The 15,488-nt window shown below is 53.6% G+C and overlaps 1 protein-coding gene across 4 annotated transcripts; it reads left to right on the top strand.

Moving 5' to 3' along the window:
• Positions 1–1,568: 1,568 nt before the first annotated feature.
• PTBP1 (polypyrimidine tract binding protein 1) lies at positions 1,569–15,321 on the top strand. 4 transcript variants are annotated; one of them, XM_024568821.3, is made up of 15 exons: positions 1,569–1,706; positions 4,717–4,747; positions 8,549–8,624; positions 8,912–9,084; positions 9,186–9,332; positions 9,418–9,588; positions 9,661–9,771; positions 9,863–10,037; positions 10,311–10,388; positions 11,101–11,249; positions 12,417–12,450; positions 12,870–12,962; positions 13,046–13,262; positions 13,615–13,692; positions 13,783–15,321. In XM_024568821.3, the coding sequence occupies exons 1-15, from the start codon at positions 1,699–1,701 to the stop codon at positions 13,913–13,915; spliced, it is 1,674 nt and encodes a 557-aa protein (XP_024424589.1). In that variant the 5' UTR covers positions 1,569–1,698; the 3' UTR covers positions 13,916–15,321. The 4 variants fall into 4 exon arrangements, with proteins under 4 accessions (XP_024424589.1, XP_024424590.1, XP_045058366.1 ...); XM_045202430.3 differs by lacking the exon at positions 1,569–1,706 and adding an exon at positions 2,316–2,600; XM_024568822.3 differs by lacking the exon at positions 10,311–10,388.
• Positions 15,322–15,488: the final 167 nt, after the last annotated feature.

Here is a 15,488-nt window from a genome sequence, read left to right on the forward strand (position 1 = left end):
AAAGGTCTAAAGGTGAGATCTTCCTCAATTATCCTGGTAGGGCCCAACTCCAATGAGAAGTGTCCTTTTTAGTGACACACAGAAAAGGAACAGAGAGAATAAGGGAGAAAATAGAAAATGGCCAAGTGATCACAGAGTCAGAGACTAGAGTAATGTGTCTACAAACCAGGAGCCTGGAGCCTCTGGAGGGAGAATGGCCCTGCTGACACCTTGATTTCAGAATTCTGGCCTTCCGAATGAGAGGATAAAGGAGGGAGTTGTGCACATAATCTGAGACAGCCCTCTGGCTCCAAGACTCCTGGACTGAGTCCAGGACCTCAAGGCCCTGAAAGTGTTATTGCCCAGCCTATGGGTGCTCACTGGTGAAATGAAACCGAAGCAGACAAAAGAGAAATGGCATTGCTTCTCTCTGTCTAGGCTGCTGCCAAATAAAAACCCCACTTCTGCATGGACATATAGCAAACTAATAACAGCTTCCTCTGTTTATTGAACTCCACACCGGGAACCTTGCCAAGTCTGCGATGCCCATCAGCTCCTGGTGCTTCTAATAGGACTGGAGAACACAACCGACAAGCAGCCTTCCTGGCTCTGGCCTGTCTGACCTCATATGGACCGCTTTTCCCCACCCAGCTGGCCGTAGTTTCCGGTCATCTCTCCGAGGGGCACCTCTGTCAGCCACAACTCTGTTCAACTCTTGGAATCAGCGCTCTTGGAAATTTTTAGGGTGTTTTTCCTGCTGCTGGGATGGAGAGGCACCCCGTTCCGAATGTTCCATAATGGCAGGATTATGCTCTCTGCGCCTTGGACTCATTTACCCTTGTGCAGGGCGGACTATGTCCCGTGCGGGCCTCCTCCCTGGCCTCAGTTTCCTCACGTGCAGGGTGGGCAGCATCCCCTGTACGCCCCGGGCCTCAGTTTCCTCATCCCTCTAGCTAGGGAGCGGACTGCACTCGGCCTTCGCTGCTCTGAGACTAAAGACGGTCCGGCGCGATCCCTGACCACATCGAACCTGCAAGGATGGTAGCCAGCAGTGGGTAGTGAGGCGTGGGGCTTCTGGGACGCGTAAAAGGCCTCTGCCTCCCCACCTGCTAACGCCTCAATTTAAATCAGATTTTTCTGCCACGCGCCCACAAGAAAGATGGAGCCCCTGAGGTGTCCTGCCCGACTCCAAGATGGCGACACGCCACCCTGCTCTCACGCGCTAAGTGAACGACCCCTGCCCGTATGCAAGATGGCGGCAGTCTGGGAGGGGGGAGAGAAACACTTCCCTCAGCCTGACTCGCCACGTACCCACTCTCAAGATGGCTTCTCCCGCAAAGCTCCACGCAGGAGGGCGGCTCGCTCACTGGCTCGCGCTTTGACACGTGCACCCAGTTCTTCTCCCCTCCCCCGATTCCACGGGCCATTTCCGCCTTGAGCCCTGATGGACAGCCATCTTTTCCAATGGTCGTTTGCCATTTCTCTTGGCTCCACCCCTCGAGTGGCCTCCTAGCCACTGGGAGGAGCTGGCAGGGGCCCGCGGGAGCTCTCCCGAGCTCTCCCCGCCCTCCCTGAGCGGCGGGAGCCAATGGGCAGAGCGCGCGAGGGACGTGTTCAGGCGTCTCCGCCATTTTGTGAGTCTATAACTCGGAGCCGTTGGGTCGGTTCCTGCTATTCCGGCGCCTCCACTCCGTCCCCTGCGGGTCTCTTCTGTGTGCAATGGACGGGTGAGTTGTGTCTGTAGGCGCTTCCTGCGCCCCCTCCTTCTCACGTTTCACCTTTCTCTTGCCGCCGCCTGGGCCTCCTCAGAGCGACCGCCCGTCTGTCGCTCCGCCCCGGGCCGACAGGCTTCTTCGGGATCCCTCCCCTCCTCCCAGGCGCGGGAAGAGGGTACCTGGGGTGGGAGGTGGTCCACAACTCCCTGGCCGGGGTCGGCCGGGCCCACCCCTCCCCGTTCTTGTCTCTGGTCTTCCCGCGGCTCCTCGCGAAAGCACGCGGCGGCTGCACGTCCCTTACCGCTGATCCCCACCCGCGCCACCTTTTGCGCGGCCCATGTGGCTTTTCCGGCTACTCGTACCCTTTTCGCGCGCCCTGTGTGGCCCTTTCCGCTCCCCGTCCGGCCCCCACGCACGCGTACGCAGTTTTTCGCACTCGCCTCAGGCTGTGGTGCGCGTGCGCGGCCTTTCCCGCCGCGCCGACTCTGCGTTTGGCCTCCCCCGCCCGCGGCGGTCCCTGGCGCGGCCGGGAGACGCCGCCCTCCTGCCCGGAAGGGCGCGGGTCCTTCTCCTCCCCCGCCCGGCTCCTCTCCGGGCTTCCCACAAAGGACAGTTGGGGGTGTCGGGGAGGGGCCCGTGCGCCCCCTTTGTTCCCGCCAGCCCAGGGCTCCTTGTTTGGCAATTTTTTAAGCACGAGTGGCCCCACCCGAGCTGTGGAGCTCCAGGCCCTAGATCCTCCGGAGCGACCCCTGTGGGCCTGAACACGGGACCCCTGAGCCTTCGAGCAGTGTAGAAGGCTGGCTGGTCACCTTGGAAGAGGGGGAAGGGGCTCTGGGTGCTCAGGCAATCAGTTCCTGGGCTTGTGCGTGTGCTCCAGTCGAGAGAAATGGGAGGGGCGGCGGTGAGGTAATCTACTTAGTGCATTGTGAGCTACCGTAGCCTTGCACAGATCTGAAGTTCCAAAGATTTAATTCACTTTAACAATGGTATTTAGGGCCCAGGTATAAAACTGTTTTGTTAGAGCCCTTTTTAGGTGTTTCTGGTCTGGGGGGAAATGACAGAACCTGTTAAAAACGAAACTAACTTTAAATAATGCCTTTCCATTTTGCCAGTTAGCCGAATTGTTTTCATTTCCCATTGGCATGGTTAGATTCTGTTTTTTAAAAAGTAATCCTGGAGCGGCTTGGGGAGAGTTAGAAGAAGGTAATATTAAATGGGGGGGGGGGGTGTAAATGGTGATGGAAGGAGACTTGGGATGGTAAACAATAAAATGTACAGGCGATGCATTGCAGAATTGCATACCTGAAACTTACACAGTTTTATTAACCAGCGTTACCCCAATAAACCGAATTACAAAAAAGTAATCCAGAAGATGCCGAAGGCAGTTCTGATTGTTTTGATCTATGAAAGCCCTCCTTCCTTTAGTCTTCCTGGAGGGTCACCACCTCTGTTTTGGGTTTGAAATGATAGGTTTCAGGCTGAATGAATTTAATTCAGCTTTAGGAAAAACTGGGCATGAGGAACATGATCTTGGGGCCTTAATGATCTGTTTTGGGTAGACCACCCAGAGAATCCCTTTCCAAGCCAGTAGGCCTGGGTTGTGGGTGCAAACAAGTGGGTACTTGGGCGCCCTGTGGGGAAATTTTGATGCAAAGTGGGGGGAAACATTTTCTTGACTATGTGGTCCAGTCAAGGACTGTTGGAGTGTTTTCATTCCCCATGTGTGGCTTGGGAGTCCAGTCCCATTTGCAACCTTTTGTGGATAGTGTGGTGTTACTAGGCAGCCAGACCAAGCCTTTTATTGGAAGGTTTGGAAACCTTTTTAAGAAGGGCCATTTTATGTAAAACTTTCTGTGCCAGAGTAGGAAATAGTGAGTTGCCCTGGGTTAGCAGATGGGAAGCCACAAGTTTTTCATTCTTCAGTTTTTCTAGGAAGTTTTTCTTGGACTTAAAGTTTTAAAGTTTCTGTTAACAGTAGTTCATGACCTTTTTTATAGTGAAAAGGTGAAGGCCCTACAATAGAGGCGTTGGGTTAGAATGAACTGGTGAGGAGTGCAGGTGGCAGGACTAGGGCTCAGCACTTGAGGTCATGCTGTTTTGGGGGTTGGGGGTGGATTGGTGCCTTGAACTTGCTTCTCTGAGGGCAGAAACCAAGGGGTTATAGTGCAAGGTAGGTGCCCCAAGGCCTTCTGCCTGTTCTGGAACCCACCTTTCCCTGGCTGGGTGAGGGGGACGTCTTTGTGTGACATTGCTTGGAGGCTCTGGTCACAGACCACTAAGCCAAGTGACCTGTTGGGGGATGTTGGTGACTAAGTTCCTCTCTGAGTCATTGAGGACCTTGTCAGCTTACATTAGCCATGTAGAAAGCCCTCAGAGGGTTTTATGTTTGTACTGAGAGCTAGTCTGCAGTTGAGGCCTGCAGGAACCTCTGCATCCACCTTTCTGAGCTGGGCCTCCGGCAGGGAGAAAGTCCAATCACATGGAGCCAGGTTGATGAGTAACTTGTGTTAATTTAATCTGATTGTTCATCTCTGTTGTCTCCTTCCTCTGAGGGAGCTTGCCTTTCTTTGAACAGAATCCCGTTGTTGAGTTCCCCTCTCATTCCCCTGGAGCTCTGGCCTCAGGGCCTTGTGAGTTGTCTTCTCACTGGTCTTCCTTCCACGCTTAAAAACACTCTCCAGGCATTTCCAGTTTTTAGAAAGCAAACAACGGCATTTCATCCTTTAACAGCACGCATCAAGTGTCCCTCCTGGGGCTTTGGAGGGGGTGTCTTTGTCTGGGGTCCTGCTGGGAGGGAGGGGAGCTGGAGGGCAATGATGGCTCCTTTTCAAGTTGAGATTAAATGGACAACAGCTCACTTCCCTGCCCTAAGCTTACTAGTTATCTGAGGACTTCAAATGGCGGGAGGGGACTTGTGCAGCCAGAGATGGCCCACACTGGCCAGCCTGGCCCCGGGGGGCACTGGCAGCAGCTGCTGTGGTACACCTGCTAACATTCTCCTTTTCTCTCTCTCTCCCTACAGCATTGTCCCAGACATAGCAGTTGGTACAAAGGTAGGCACTGCTGACTCTGCTACCCTGTTAGCTGGCGTGGCCTCTGATCTGGTGCTGCCCGGGTGGGCCTCTTCCCTCCTGCTGCTGAGCACTGGGACTTCTTTCTGACGGCAGTTCTCCTGTGGTCTGTAGTTCGCGTGGGGTGGAGGGTTTGCAGGCCAGGCATTCTAAAGACATCTTTCTTTTGCCCTGTCTGCATCCAGTCCATTTCAAGCTGTTTGTTTCAAGCGGTGTGGGTTGAGTGGTCCCTTGGTGGTAAATGAACCTTTGGTCTTAGTTTGGGGCCCCTCCTCTCTGCCCTGGCAAAAGACCTGGGATGTGCGGTTGGGGCTGAGAGTATATCCACCCAGAGTGTTCTGGGTATCCTTGGTTCAATACAGAAAAAGTCAAAATCTGATTGTACCCTAAGGAGTTGTGGGGTGGCTGGTGGTATAGGAGGGTAGAGAGGAGCTACTTTTGATGGCGTTGCATTTCAGATACTTTTTGGCCTAGAAATCTCATAGTTTGTTGTTTTGTTTTGTTTTTAAATCTATTTATTTACTTTTAGAGGGGAAAGAAACACCTATGCAAGAGATACGTCCATCACTTGCCTCTTGCACGCCCCCAGCTGGGGACTTTGCTCCACAACCCAGGCATGTGCCCTGACTGGGAATCAAATCAGAGGTCCTTCAGTTCACAGGCCAGCACTTAATCCACTGAGCCACACCAGCCAGGGCCCATAGCATTTTTTGAGATAAAGGAAAATGGAGGTGCTGGATCGATCCCCTTTATGTGCTGTCCTCAGTGCTTGGACATTTAAGTTGTAGAAAGGGCAGAGCTGACTGCTGCTGTTGCACAGGAAGGAGGGCCATGGTGGCTCTCCCTTCAGGTGAGGACCAGGCCTGTGTGTGTCCCAGGAATGTGGCCTCCAGGGAGGCCTGGGGCTGACTTGGTTCTGGGGGCTGGGGAGTCCACTGCAGGTGGCTTGGTCAGTGGACCACGCTGTTGGGCCAGGTTTCAGTTTTTCCAGGTGGAGTCTTGTCTTCACATGTTGTCTGTCCTGATCTTCCTGGAGATAAAACCTGTTTGTTCACTGTTAGGAGGAGGGAGACTTTCATCTGAAGCATTTGTAACCATCATAGAAATGTCTGGCTTCCCATAATCCACCTGGCTTTGCCTGCTTCTAGCTATAGCAGCTCTGCCCTGGGCTGTCCTTGGAGCAGCCCCTCTGGCCATCCCCAGGGGACTTCTGCTTCCAGAATCAGACCTACCTTTGGACAAACCTTTGAGGCTCTAGTGTGCAGGGCTAAGGCCCTCTGCCAGCACGGCCTGGTACCTGTATCCCAGCCCACCAGGAGGGCAGACACAGTTAGTTGGGTTCTGGGCACCATTGACCACCCTCCCAGCTTTAGAATAAACTGCCATAAGTAAGAGGTGTCCAGAGGTTAATGACGGTTAGCTGTTGATTAAAAACCAAAAGCAAAGATTCCCCCTAGATGTTGTTGAGAGCAGGAAACACACAGCTCAGGCTTTTCCAGTAGGTGCTTAACTGACTTTCGGGAAAGCGCCATGGGATCTTCCTACGTGCCTGCTTGGGAGGGCACCATCCACTGGGTGGCCTGTCCAGAAGCAGTTGCACTGTTTGCTGAGCCTTGCTTGGGTCATGTTCTTAGTGTGGCTGTGCCCAAGTCACAAAGCCTTTGGGAAGCCTTAGCACTTGGCCTGGCCCATGTCCCTTTAGGGTTTTGCCCTTGGGGTGTTTGCCCCCGTAGTCAGTCTGCTTCTGAGCTGTTGGTCACTACCTGCATCTGGGTGTCCCAGTGTTTTGGTGTGAGGGGGAGGGCTTGGGAGAATGTGGATGGATAAGGGTTACAGTTTGCCCCACAGATGTTGTGGGAGTACCAGGCCATCTGCCATGGGAACACCATTGAGAGCCAAGAATGCTACCACTCGAATGATACTCTGCCTGGCACTGGTCAAAGACAGCAGTCAAGATGGCCCTTTTTAAGGTTGTGCAGCCAACACATGGGAGCCACATGGTGCTTGGCCCTTGTCCAACTCTGGGGGAGGCACCTTTGAAATGGGTGCAAAGGCGTGGGTCAAAGCTCCTAGTCCAGAGACCAGAAGGGACTTACCTGTGGTGGCTCACCTACCCTCAGTGTCAGCAGGTTGTGGGGCTAGAGCGAGTGCACTCTGCCTCATGGCTTTGTCCCCACCGAGGCCTGTCCCTGCAGTTCTGAGCTTTGAAGCACTGGGTGTCCACTCGGGAAAAAGCTCAGAGTCATGACAGGCGTAGAACATTTCACTTTGTATTAGATGCCAACCCTCAGAGACCGTTAGTCTAACTGCATTCCTCGGTTCTGGGCCCCCAGGGTTTTAGCATTCCCCATTCTAAGCCATGTGCTACGGCCCTGGGTCTGCACTGCAATTGTAGGCACCTGTCCATCATGTAGCCCTCAAAGCCTTGGGCGATGGGGAGCTAGGGGTGGCTCTCAGGTGCTTGTGCAGCCAGGGGTCCTCAATGAGAGGACATGCCCACAGCAGGGAGCCATTGGTGGTATGGCCATTCCTGGTCCTCTTCCCAAAGAGCAGTTTGTAAACCTTGGCTCCTTTCGGGTCTCAACAGCCACCTATGGCAGGGCGGGGGGTTCCGAGGGTTTCTAAGGAACTTCAGTTTTTCTGGCGAGAGATGGGCGGCCACATGGCAGCATCATAAGTGTGATGGTTGTGCTTGTTTGAGTAACAACTAGTTGGCAGTTTGGAGGAAGGGCAAAGATAAGGTGTCCTTGAGAAAAGGCAGTTTGAGGGAGAAGGGGCAAGGCTCTTAAGCTCTGAGAGCTGGAGGCCCAGGTGAGCTGGTCTTTCCTGTTCCTGCCACAGGCCTGAGGGGGACTGAGGGCAGTGGGGGGAGGGTGACACCCTGCCCTGGTTCCCAGTCTTGGTCCTTGTTCCTGTTGATGGAGCCCTGCTACAGCTGTGCTGCCCCGCCCCTCCCTAGCAGGTCCTGGAGCCTGCAAGCTCCTGGTGCTCATGTTCCTGGCCCTGGCAGGGCGGTCCTGGGGTGGGGGCTGCGTCCCGAGTCTCTGACTTGAGTACTGCACAGTCTGATCCAGCTTGCTCCTGGAGCAAAGCAGTCTTCTCCTTAAGCCTAACCCCACAGTAGGGTTAGTCTAACATATGGGGGAGTTGACTCAATTAGATTGAGACTCGGGAGTAAACAAGTTGTTTCTGGAAAGAAAGAAAATAGGCAGGTCAGAAGTCACAGGAGCCTGTCCATCTGCAGACAGGCAGTTCAAGATCTGCCCTCAGCCCCCATTTTCTTGGTCACCGAGCAGTCACTGGATAGTGTTGCAGGCTCACGGAGAGGTAGTGTTTCTGGTCAGTGAGTGATGAGGCTGTGGCTCAGGTGTCCTCACACAGCTGGAAAATAGGCCAAGCTCCTAAGGCCAAGGGAGTAGCTGCAGCATGACAAGGGGGCTTTGTTTTCAAGTTTGCCAGCAGCTTTGTGGGAATTGAAGACTGTTCAACAGTCCAAAGGTGGCTGGCTGGACCTACCATTGAGGCACCTGACTTGAGGCCTGTCCACAGACCCAGGAAGGGTCTCCCAGAACCTGGATATGGGAGTGACATGCAAGCCCCTGTCTTGGAAAAGCAGCTACTTCTGGGGATTTAGGAGGGCCATGAGGCCATCTCGAGATGGGACAGGTGCAGCGCAGGGCAGTCTCTTCAAGTCCGAGTGGCAGGGTATTCTGGGAGCAGAGGAGGTCTGCAGCCATGTGCTAGGCCACCTCCATCCCTGCTCCAGTGCACCCTCTTTTCCAGCGGGGATCGGACGAGCTCTTCTCTGCCTGCGTTACTAACGGACCCTTTATCATGAGCAGCAACTCGGCCTCCGCAGGTAACTGCTAACCATAGCCCTTAGTCCCTGCCATGGGGGCTCCCTCTCTGTGCCCAAGTGTGCTCTTTGCTTATGAGGACACCTGGGGAGAACTGACTTTGGCTGTAATCTTGAGCCCCAGTTCACACATGGACACGTTTACCTGGGAACTGGGGTTTGGGGACAGGCCGGACCCGATGTGGAGATCACTCTGGCCACGTCACAGAGGAAGCTGGTCCTGAGGAGGGGGAATCTTTTGTGGGAACCTGGGAGGTGTTATGTGCCAGACAAACAACAACTCTTTTCAGCAAACGGAAATGACAGCAAGAAGTTCAAAGGTGACAACAGAAGTGCAGGTGTACCCTCCAGAGTGATTCACATCCGGAAGCTTCCCAGTGATGTTACCGAAGGCGAGGTCATTTCTCTGGGACTGCCCTTTGGGAAGGTCACCAATCTCCTGATGCTGAAAGGGAAAAACCAGGTGTGTGAGCCCATCCCAGCAATGGCTTTGGGCCTGCTCTCAGGGTGGGGTGCAGGGCTCCTCCAGAGGTCTGGGCCTGGCTCATGCCCTCACCCCACCAGGCCTTCATTGAGATGAACACAGAGGAGGCAGCCAACACCATGGTGAACTACTACACCTCTGTGACACCTGTGCTTCGCGGCCAGCCCATCTACATCCAGTTCTCCAACCACAAGGAGCTTAAGACTGATAGCTCCCCCAACCAGGCGGTGTGTCATCCCCTCATCCCCTCTGGGGTCTGGGGCAGGGCCCTTGGTGTGGGCCTGGGGAGACTGACAGCTGTCTCCCTCACAGCGGGCCCAGGCAGCCTTACACGCTGTGAACTCGGTTCAGTCGGGGAACCTGGCACTAGCTGCCTCGGCCGCTGCTGTGGATGCCGGGATGGCGATGGCTGGCCAGAGCCCAGTGCTCAGGATCATCGTGGAGAACCTCTTTTACCCGGTCACCCTGGATGTGCTTCACCAGGTGAGGTGGGGTCCGTGTGCCCCATCTTCCATCCAGGCTCTGGGCAGAGGTTGACTGTTCCTTTTCTGGTAGATTTTCTCCAAGTTTGGCACCGTTCTGAAAATCATCACTTTCACCAAGAACAACCAGTTCCAGGCACTGTTGCAGTATGCTGAACCTGTGAGCGCCCAACACGCCAAGCTGGTGAGTGGGTCCTGGGAATGCCTGCCTGCCTGTTCCCGCTCACACATCCCCCAGCGCTAGGGCCCCAGCCACTCACAATCTTTCCTTGCAGTCACTGGATGGGCAGAACATCTACAACGCCTGCTGCACGCTCCGCATTGACTTTTCCAAGCTTACCAGCCTCAACGTCAAGTACAACAATGACAAGAGCCGAGACTACACTCGTCCTGACTTGCCCTCTGGTGACAGCCAGCCCTCATTGGACCAGACCATGGCTGCAGCCTTTGGTAAGATGCCCGGTGAGGTGCCCAGTACCACCATGTGCCGTGGTAGACCAGGACACATAGCTCAGTCTCTTTAAGTGCCCAGGCCCCAGGAGTCCCATGGTGCCTGTCCCGCGCCCAGGGAGGTTGGTGCCCGTTACTCCTTACATGGCCATGGCACCCAGCACAGGTGGATATTGGACCTGCCTGCTGGGTGTGGGGGTACACTGACTTGCCTCACTTGGCTCTGGTGGCGGAGGTTGTGGGTGCGATGATTAGTGTCTCATTTGTTTCTAGGTGCACCTGGTATAATGTCAGCCTCTCCGTATGCAGGAGCTGGTTTCCCTCCCACCTTTGCCATTCCTCAAGCTGCAGGTACTCAAACACTCGGTCTTGGTCCCCATAGGCGACTGTGCATGCCCACACACCTTTCGGTAGCTCTGCCAACACGCGAGCTGACGGGCACAGTCACGGGGGGAGCCCATCTTCCTGGGCGCGGGCCTCTGGGTTCCCTGAGGAGCCTGGACAGGGTAGTTGTAGGACAGGGCCGTGCAGAGAGTGCTCTAACCCCCCAGTTTCTGGTCTGATTCCTTTAAGCACCTCCCGGGCAAGGACGTGTACACACAGTGGTTGGAGGGCTGTGTCCCTAGTAGGTGAATTTAAATGTCCTGGTAAGCAGAGCAGCATGAGCTGGGCGGGCACACCTGAGCATCCCTCCTGGGGGCTGGGCGCCCAACCACGTGACAGTCACCATGTGACAGTCATGAGGTCTTCAGCCTGCTGTGTCCTGCCCAGCATGCCATCTGCATGGTGATGGGCACCTGCATGCACACAAGGCCAAGGCTCAATTCTGCATCCATGGAGCTCTAGAGCTTTTATGCTGTACGGGTGCATGTAGCCGGGTCCAAACCTAGTGCAATTTGCTGTGAGGAGGTTGAAGGAGCTAGCGGGCCACTTGGCCCAGGACAGGCAGAGTGCAGGCGCCTTCTATGTATTTCCTTTTGCATGAGGATGGGCAGGACTTTGCTCCTTTGTTGGTGGAAAGCAGGTGCTGTTGTTCATCTCCTTACTGCCTCTCTTTCTACAGGTCTCTCTGTTCCCAATGTGCATGGGGCCCTGGCCCCTCTGGCCATCCCATCAGCGGCGGCAGCAGCAGCGGCAGCAGGCCGAATTGCCATCCCAGGCCTGGCAGGTGCTGGAAATTCTGTCCTGCTGGTCAGCAACCTCAACCCCGAGGTACGTGGCTCTTCCAGGCTGTTACTGGACAGTCTAGCAGGGGAGTTGTGCTCTTGGGTCCTAGTGCAAACTGCCAGCAGGCCACGCTCCTGTAACCCCCTGGAGCTCATCCATAGGCCAGTCCTTATGCAGCCCCACTCTGTGCTCGCTGTGTCTTCCCCTCCCTTCCCACGGGGCTGGGATCTCCCCTAATGTCCTGGTTTACATTTCCAATTCCATAGTGTTCAAAGTTGGAATATTTTTCAGTACATGAAAGTAATCATAAAGTTTCCAGCCAAACATGCCTCTGTCTGAGGAGGTCTTTGGGCACTTCTGCTCAGGAGGGCCATGGTCTGCGCTGCCCCCACAACTCTGAGTCGCAGTCCCTAGAGTAGCCAACCTATACTTGTCTCTGGGCCAAGTTTGGCTCAGAGAACTTGGGTGAGATCAAGGCTTGAAATATTTAACTCTTGAAAGATGGGATTAATGTTCAATTAGCGTTTCAGACTGTTTTCTCATCTATCTGACCACTCCTGTGATCTCTTGGCCTGGGGCGGCCGGTGCCTTGTCTGAGTTAGATGCTCTAGAAGCCTCACTAACAGACTCCACCCCTCGTGCTTGTGTGAGCGTTTATACTTTCCCCGCAGCAGTCAGCAGGAGACACAGGTTCCGGGGAACTGAGCCAAGCAAGGGGCTTGGCAGGAGCAGGGCGAGGCCGGAGGGGCGGCAGCGTCTCCTGCTCACTGTGCGGACAGGTGCTTTCCTGCCTGCTCCACGAGGTGGACCTGTGACTAGTAATGTGTGTAGATCTGACTGATGGAACACTGCGGATTTTCTTATGTATTTACTGACCTGTGTTTTTTGCTACTTTTTTTTTCTTTTCTCCCCTTCCCCTTTCCCAATTTTTTTTCTGATCCGGAATTTCTTTGCCAACTGACTGCACGGTACTTCTGCTTCCTGTTGTTGCTTGAAACAAAACAAAACCATAAATAAATAAAAACAAAATTCCCCCTCAAACCCTGCTCTCCGGAAACCAACCTGCCCTTGAATATTAACATCCTGACAACTTCATCATCCATCAACCTGCACGCCTGCGGGGCTGCCTCCTCGTGGTGGACGATGGCAACTCGCCCCCTGACCTCTCCCTTTCCCTGTCCCTCCGCTGCCTTGCTCTGCTGTCCTCTAAAGAGAGTCACACCCCAAAGCCTCTTTATTCTTTTCGGTATGTTATCATTCACACTTTTATTATCTTGTTTTCATTTAATTGAGGTTATTTTTATGCCCTAAGATGTACTATGAGTTTGCATTTCTGCCTCATTACTTGGTTTGCCTTCGGTTTGTGTATTTATTTGGATTTCGTAGACACGCATGGTTCATTGCCCTGCATGCTCTCGCAGTTAAGCGTGTTGGTAGCATGTAAAGTGATGGCTCTTTGGCAATTGACCTTTTCTGGATTTTATGACTTCTTTGCTGAAGGTAGTCCTCCTGGTAACATCCCTGTGACTAGATGCAGGTTCCCAGAGGCAGAATAGCAAACCTTCGGGAAGAGCCAGCCCTGTGAGGGTGTGCGGGGTCACGGGGGCTGGTGGGGGAGGCGGCAGCAGATCCCAGGCTCAGGGCCCTGTCCCCGCGCTTTTGAAGGCGTGTATGGTGATGTGCAGCGGGTGAAGATTTTGTTCAACAAGAAGGAGAACGCCCTGGTACAGATGGCCGATGGAAGCCAGGCACAGCTGGGTAAGGGGCGATGGCCTGGGATAGGGCTGGGGGCCAGACATGTACCTGTGGGGTCTTGGGTCATACGGGTTTCGCCTTTTCAGCCATGAGCCACCTCAATGGGCACAAGCTGCACGGGAAGCCTGTGCGCATCACGCTGTCTAAGCACCAGAACGTACAGCTGCCCCGTGAGGGCCAGGAAGACCAGGGCCTCACCAAGGACTACGGGAACTCACCCCTGCACCGCTTCAAGAAACCCGGCTCCAAAAACTTTCAGAACATCTTCCCACCCTCAGCCACCCTGCACCTCTCCAACATCCCGTAGGTGTCTCATGCGTGGGCAGGGTGGGGCCCTCCCTGAAACCCTAGGCTTTTGACAGGTTGTCTTGCTACAAGGTGCTTCTGTCCTTTCTGAACACTCAAAACAAATGAGGGAAGAGGTGCGGTCTTTTTTTTTTAAAACTTGTTTGGCATCATTTTTGGAAGCCAAGTGTTGAGTGTTTTCTCTGATTCTGGTACACTTTGATAGTTATTCTTCAATGTGCTATTTCTGGGTCTCTGAAAAGGTGGACAGCCCCCAGGTCTTCCTTCTCTCTGAGAATTACTACCTTCAAGGGAGTAGCCGTGGCCTTCCTCAGAGGACCTGTGGCTCAGGTCTTCCCTCTTTCCACAGGCCCTCTGTATCCGAGGATGACCTCAAGATCCTATTCTCCAGCAACGGCGGAGTTGTCAAAGGGTTCAAGTTCTTCCAGTGAGCACAAAACCCTCTTCCTACTTGTCCTCTGCTTCCTCCCCGCCTCCTCCCTTCCACCTCATGTCCTGTTCCCCTCCTGTCCCACAGGAAGGACCGCAAGATGGCACTGATCCAGATGGGCTCCGTGGAGGAGGCCATCCAGGCGCTTATTGACCTGCACAACCACGACCTGGGCGAGAACCACCACCTGCGGGTGTCCTTCTCCAAGTCCACTATCTAGGCTCCACCACCAAGGACCAGCCTGCGGGCAGTCCCGGTGACAACTTCCATCATTCCAGAAAATAGCCACTTTAAAAAGCAGCTGAAGTGACCTTAAAAGACCAGAGATTCTATTTTTTTAAAAGAGAAATCAGTTTACCTGTTTTTAAAAAAAATTAAATCTAATTCACCTTGCTCACCTTGGGGAGATGGGGTGCCAGCCTCAGGCTCTTGGTGACACATGGACATTCTGCCTGCTCCTCCCTGGCCCCTTGCCTGTGCCTTTTGCAGCCTGCGGGATGGGCAGTCCCAAACCTCCATTCCATTTTCTTGTGCCTTAAAACCCGCTGCTCTGGCAGGGCCTTCTTGCAGTAGCAAATGTATAGAGGTTTGGGGACTGAGGGGACAGCCTCCTGCAGGGATCATGTGCCTGGCATGGGAGGAGGCTGCCAGCTGCAGGATCTGCCCATAGCCCAGTTCTTATACCCCACTGATCTCGTTTAATCAAGTGTGTGATTCTCCCCACCCTACCCCTGGCTTGAGGTGCCCCTCCTGGGCTAAGACCCCTTGCCCTGAGGGTGCATCCCTGCCACTTCTTCAGCTTGGAGCTTCGTTTCATTGTAAAACCTGTTGTGCTTTGATGCAGTTGCAGACATCTGTGCCTAGCAATATTTCCAGTTGACCAAATATTCTAATCTTCATTTATATGCAAAAGACATAGTTTTAAGTAACCTTTTATATAGCAAGATGATAAAAATGGTATGAGTGTAATCTAAATTTCCTGCTTATATGACCTTGTATACTGTACTTTTATTTTATTCCTTGTAATTAAGTTGCAGGGCAGGATCTAGTTTCCAGGGCAGATGCAGTGGGGGGCCACTGAGGAGCCGGGCTCTTCCCTAGCGAGCCCCAGGCCCAAGACCTCCAGACGCCTTACACCTAACCTGTCCTCTGGCTGGGAGGACAAGGGCTCTTAAACTTTCAGGGTTTCTAATATCCTGCAAATTTTGGACCAAAGTTGTTTTTTTTTTTTTTGTCTGCCTCTAACGCTGCGGCCCCTTAAGGTGGGACAACAGCTGTTGAGTCTTAACTGTCTCCTTTACCTTGTGTCGTCCTGCACTCACGTGTCCAGGGGGCTTTCCTGTGCACAGACCTTGTGCTGGCCGGCCCCTCTTCTCGGGGCCTGGACCCTTGAGTGTTCGTGTTGGGGTAGGGACAAGGGTTTAAATATTTATAATTTTTTATACCAGTTGTAAGGCATGAGGGGCAGAAAACAATGCAGGGGTTTTTTTTTTATGGTGACACAAATGTATATTTTGATACCAGCAATTACAGGCTCAGTATTGTAATGTGGAGCACGGCGCATTCCACTGCCCGCCTGATGGCTTGTAATGTGGAGAGGACCGAATTAAAGCGATTTTATAACAACTCTTGCCTTTTCTGCAGGCTCTCTGTTCACATTGTGGAGGGCAGTCTGGGCAGTCTGTACTGGACTTTGAATAAACTCTCTGTATCCTGCACTTATTTCCCTCTTTTTTGGGCCTGCTTGTCTTCACTGCTGTTCTCTCTTCTGTGTGAATTCAGACATTTTTGCT

The sequence above is a fragment of the Desmodus rotundus genome, chromosome 9 (genome assembly GCF_022682495.2).
Source record: "Desmodus rotundus isolate HL8 chromosome 9, HLdesRot8A.1, whole genome shotgun sequence".
Taxonomy (NCBI): domain Eukaryota; kingdom Metazoa; phylum Chordata; class Mammalia; order Chiroptera; family Phyllostomidae; genus Desmodus; species Desmodus rotundus.

What these genes read in the sequence shown, in the direction of transcription:
- PTBP1 (XM_045202430.3), top strand. Translation starts at nt 2,581, where the DNA reads ATGGGAGGGGCGGCGGTGAG. An exon ending in TCAGCAACCTCAACCCCGAG is followed by an intron (nt 11,250 to 12,416) that starts GTACGTGGCTCT and finishes TGTCCTCTAAAG; the next exon opens with AGAGTCACACCCCAAAGCCT. An exon ending in CTGCACCTCTCCAACATCCC is followed by an intron (nt 13,263 to 13,614) that starts GTAGGTGTCTCA and finishes CTCTTTCCACAG; the next exon opens with GCCCTCTGTATCCGAGGATG.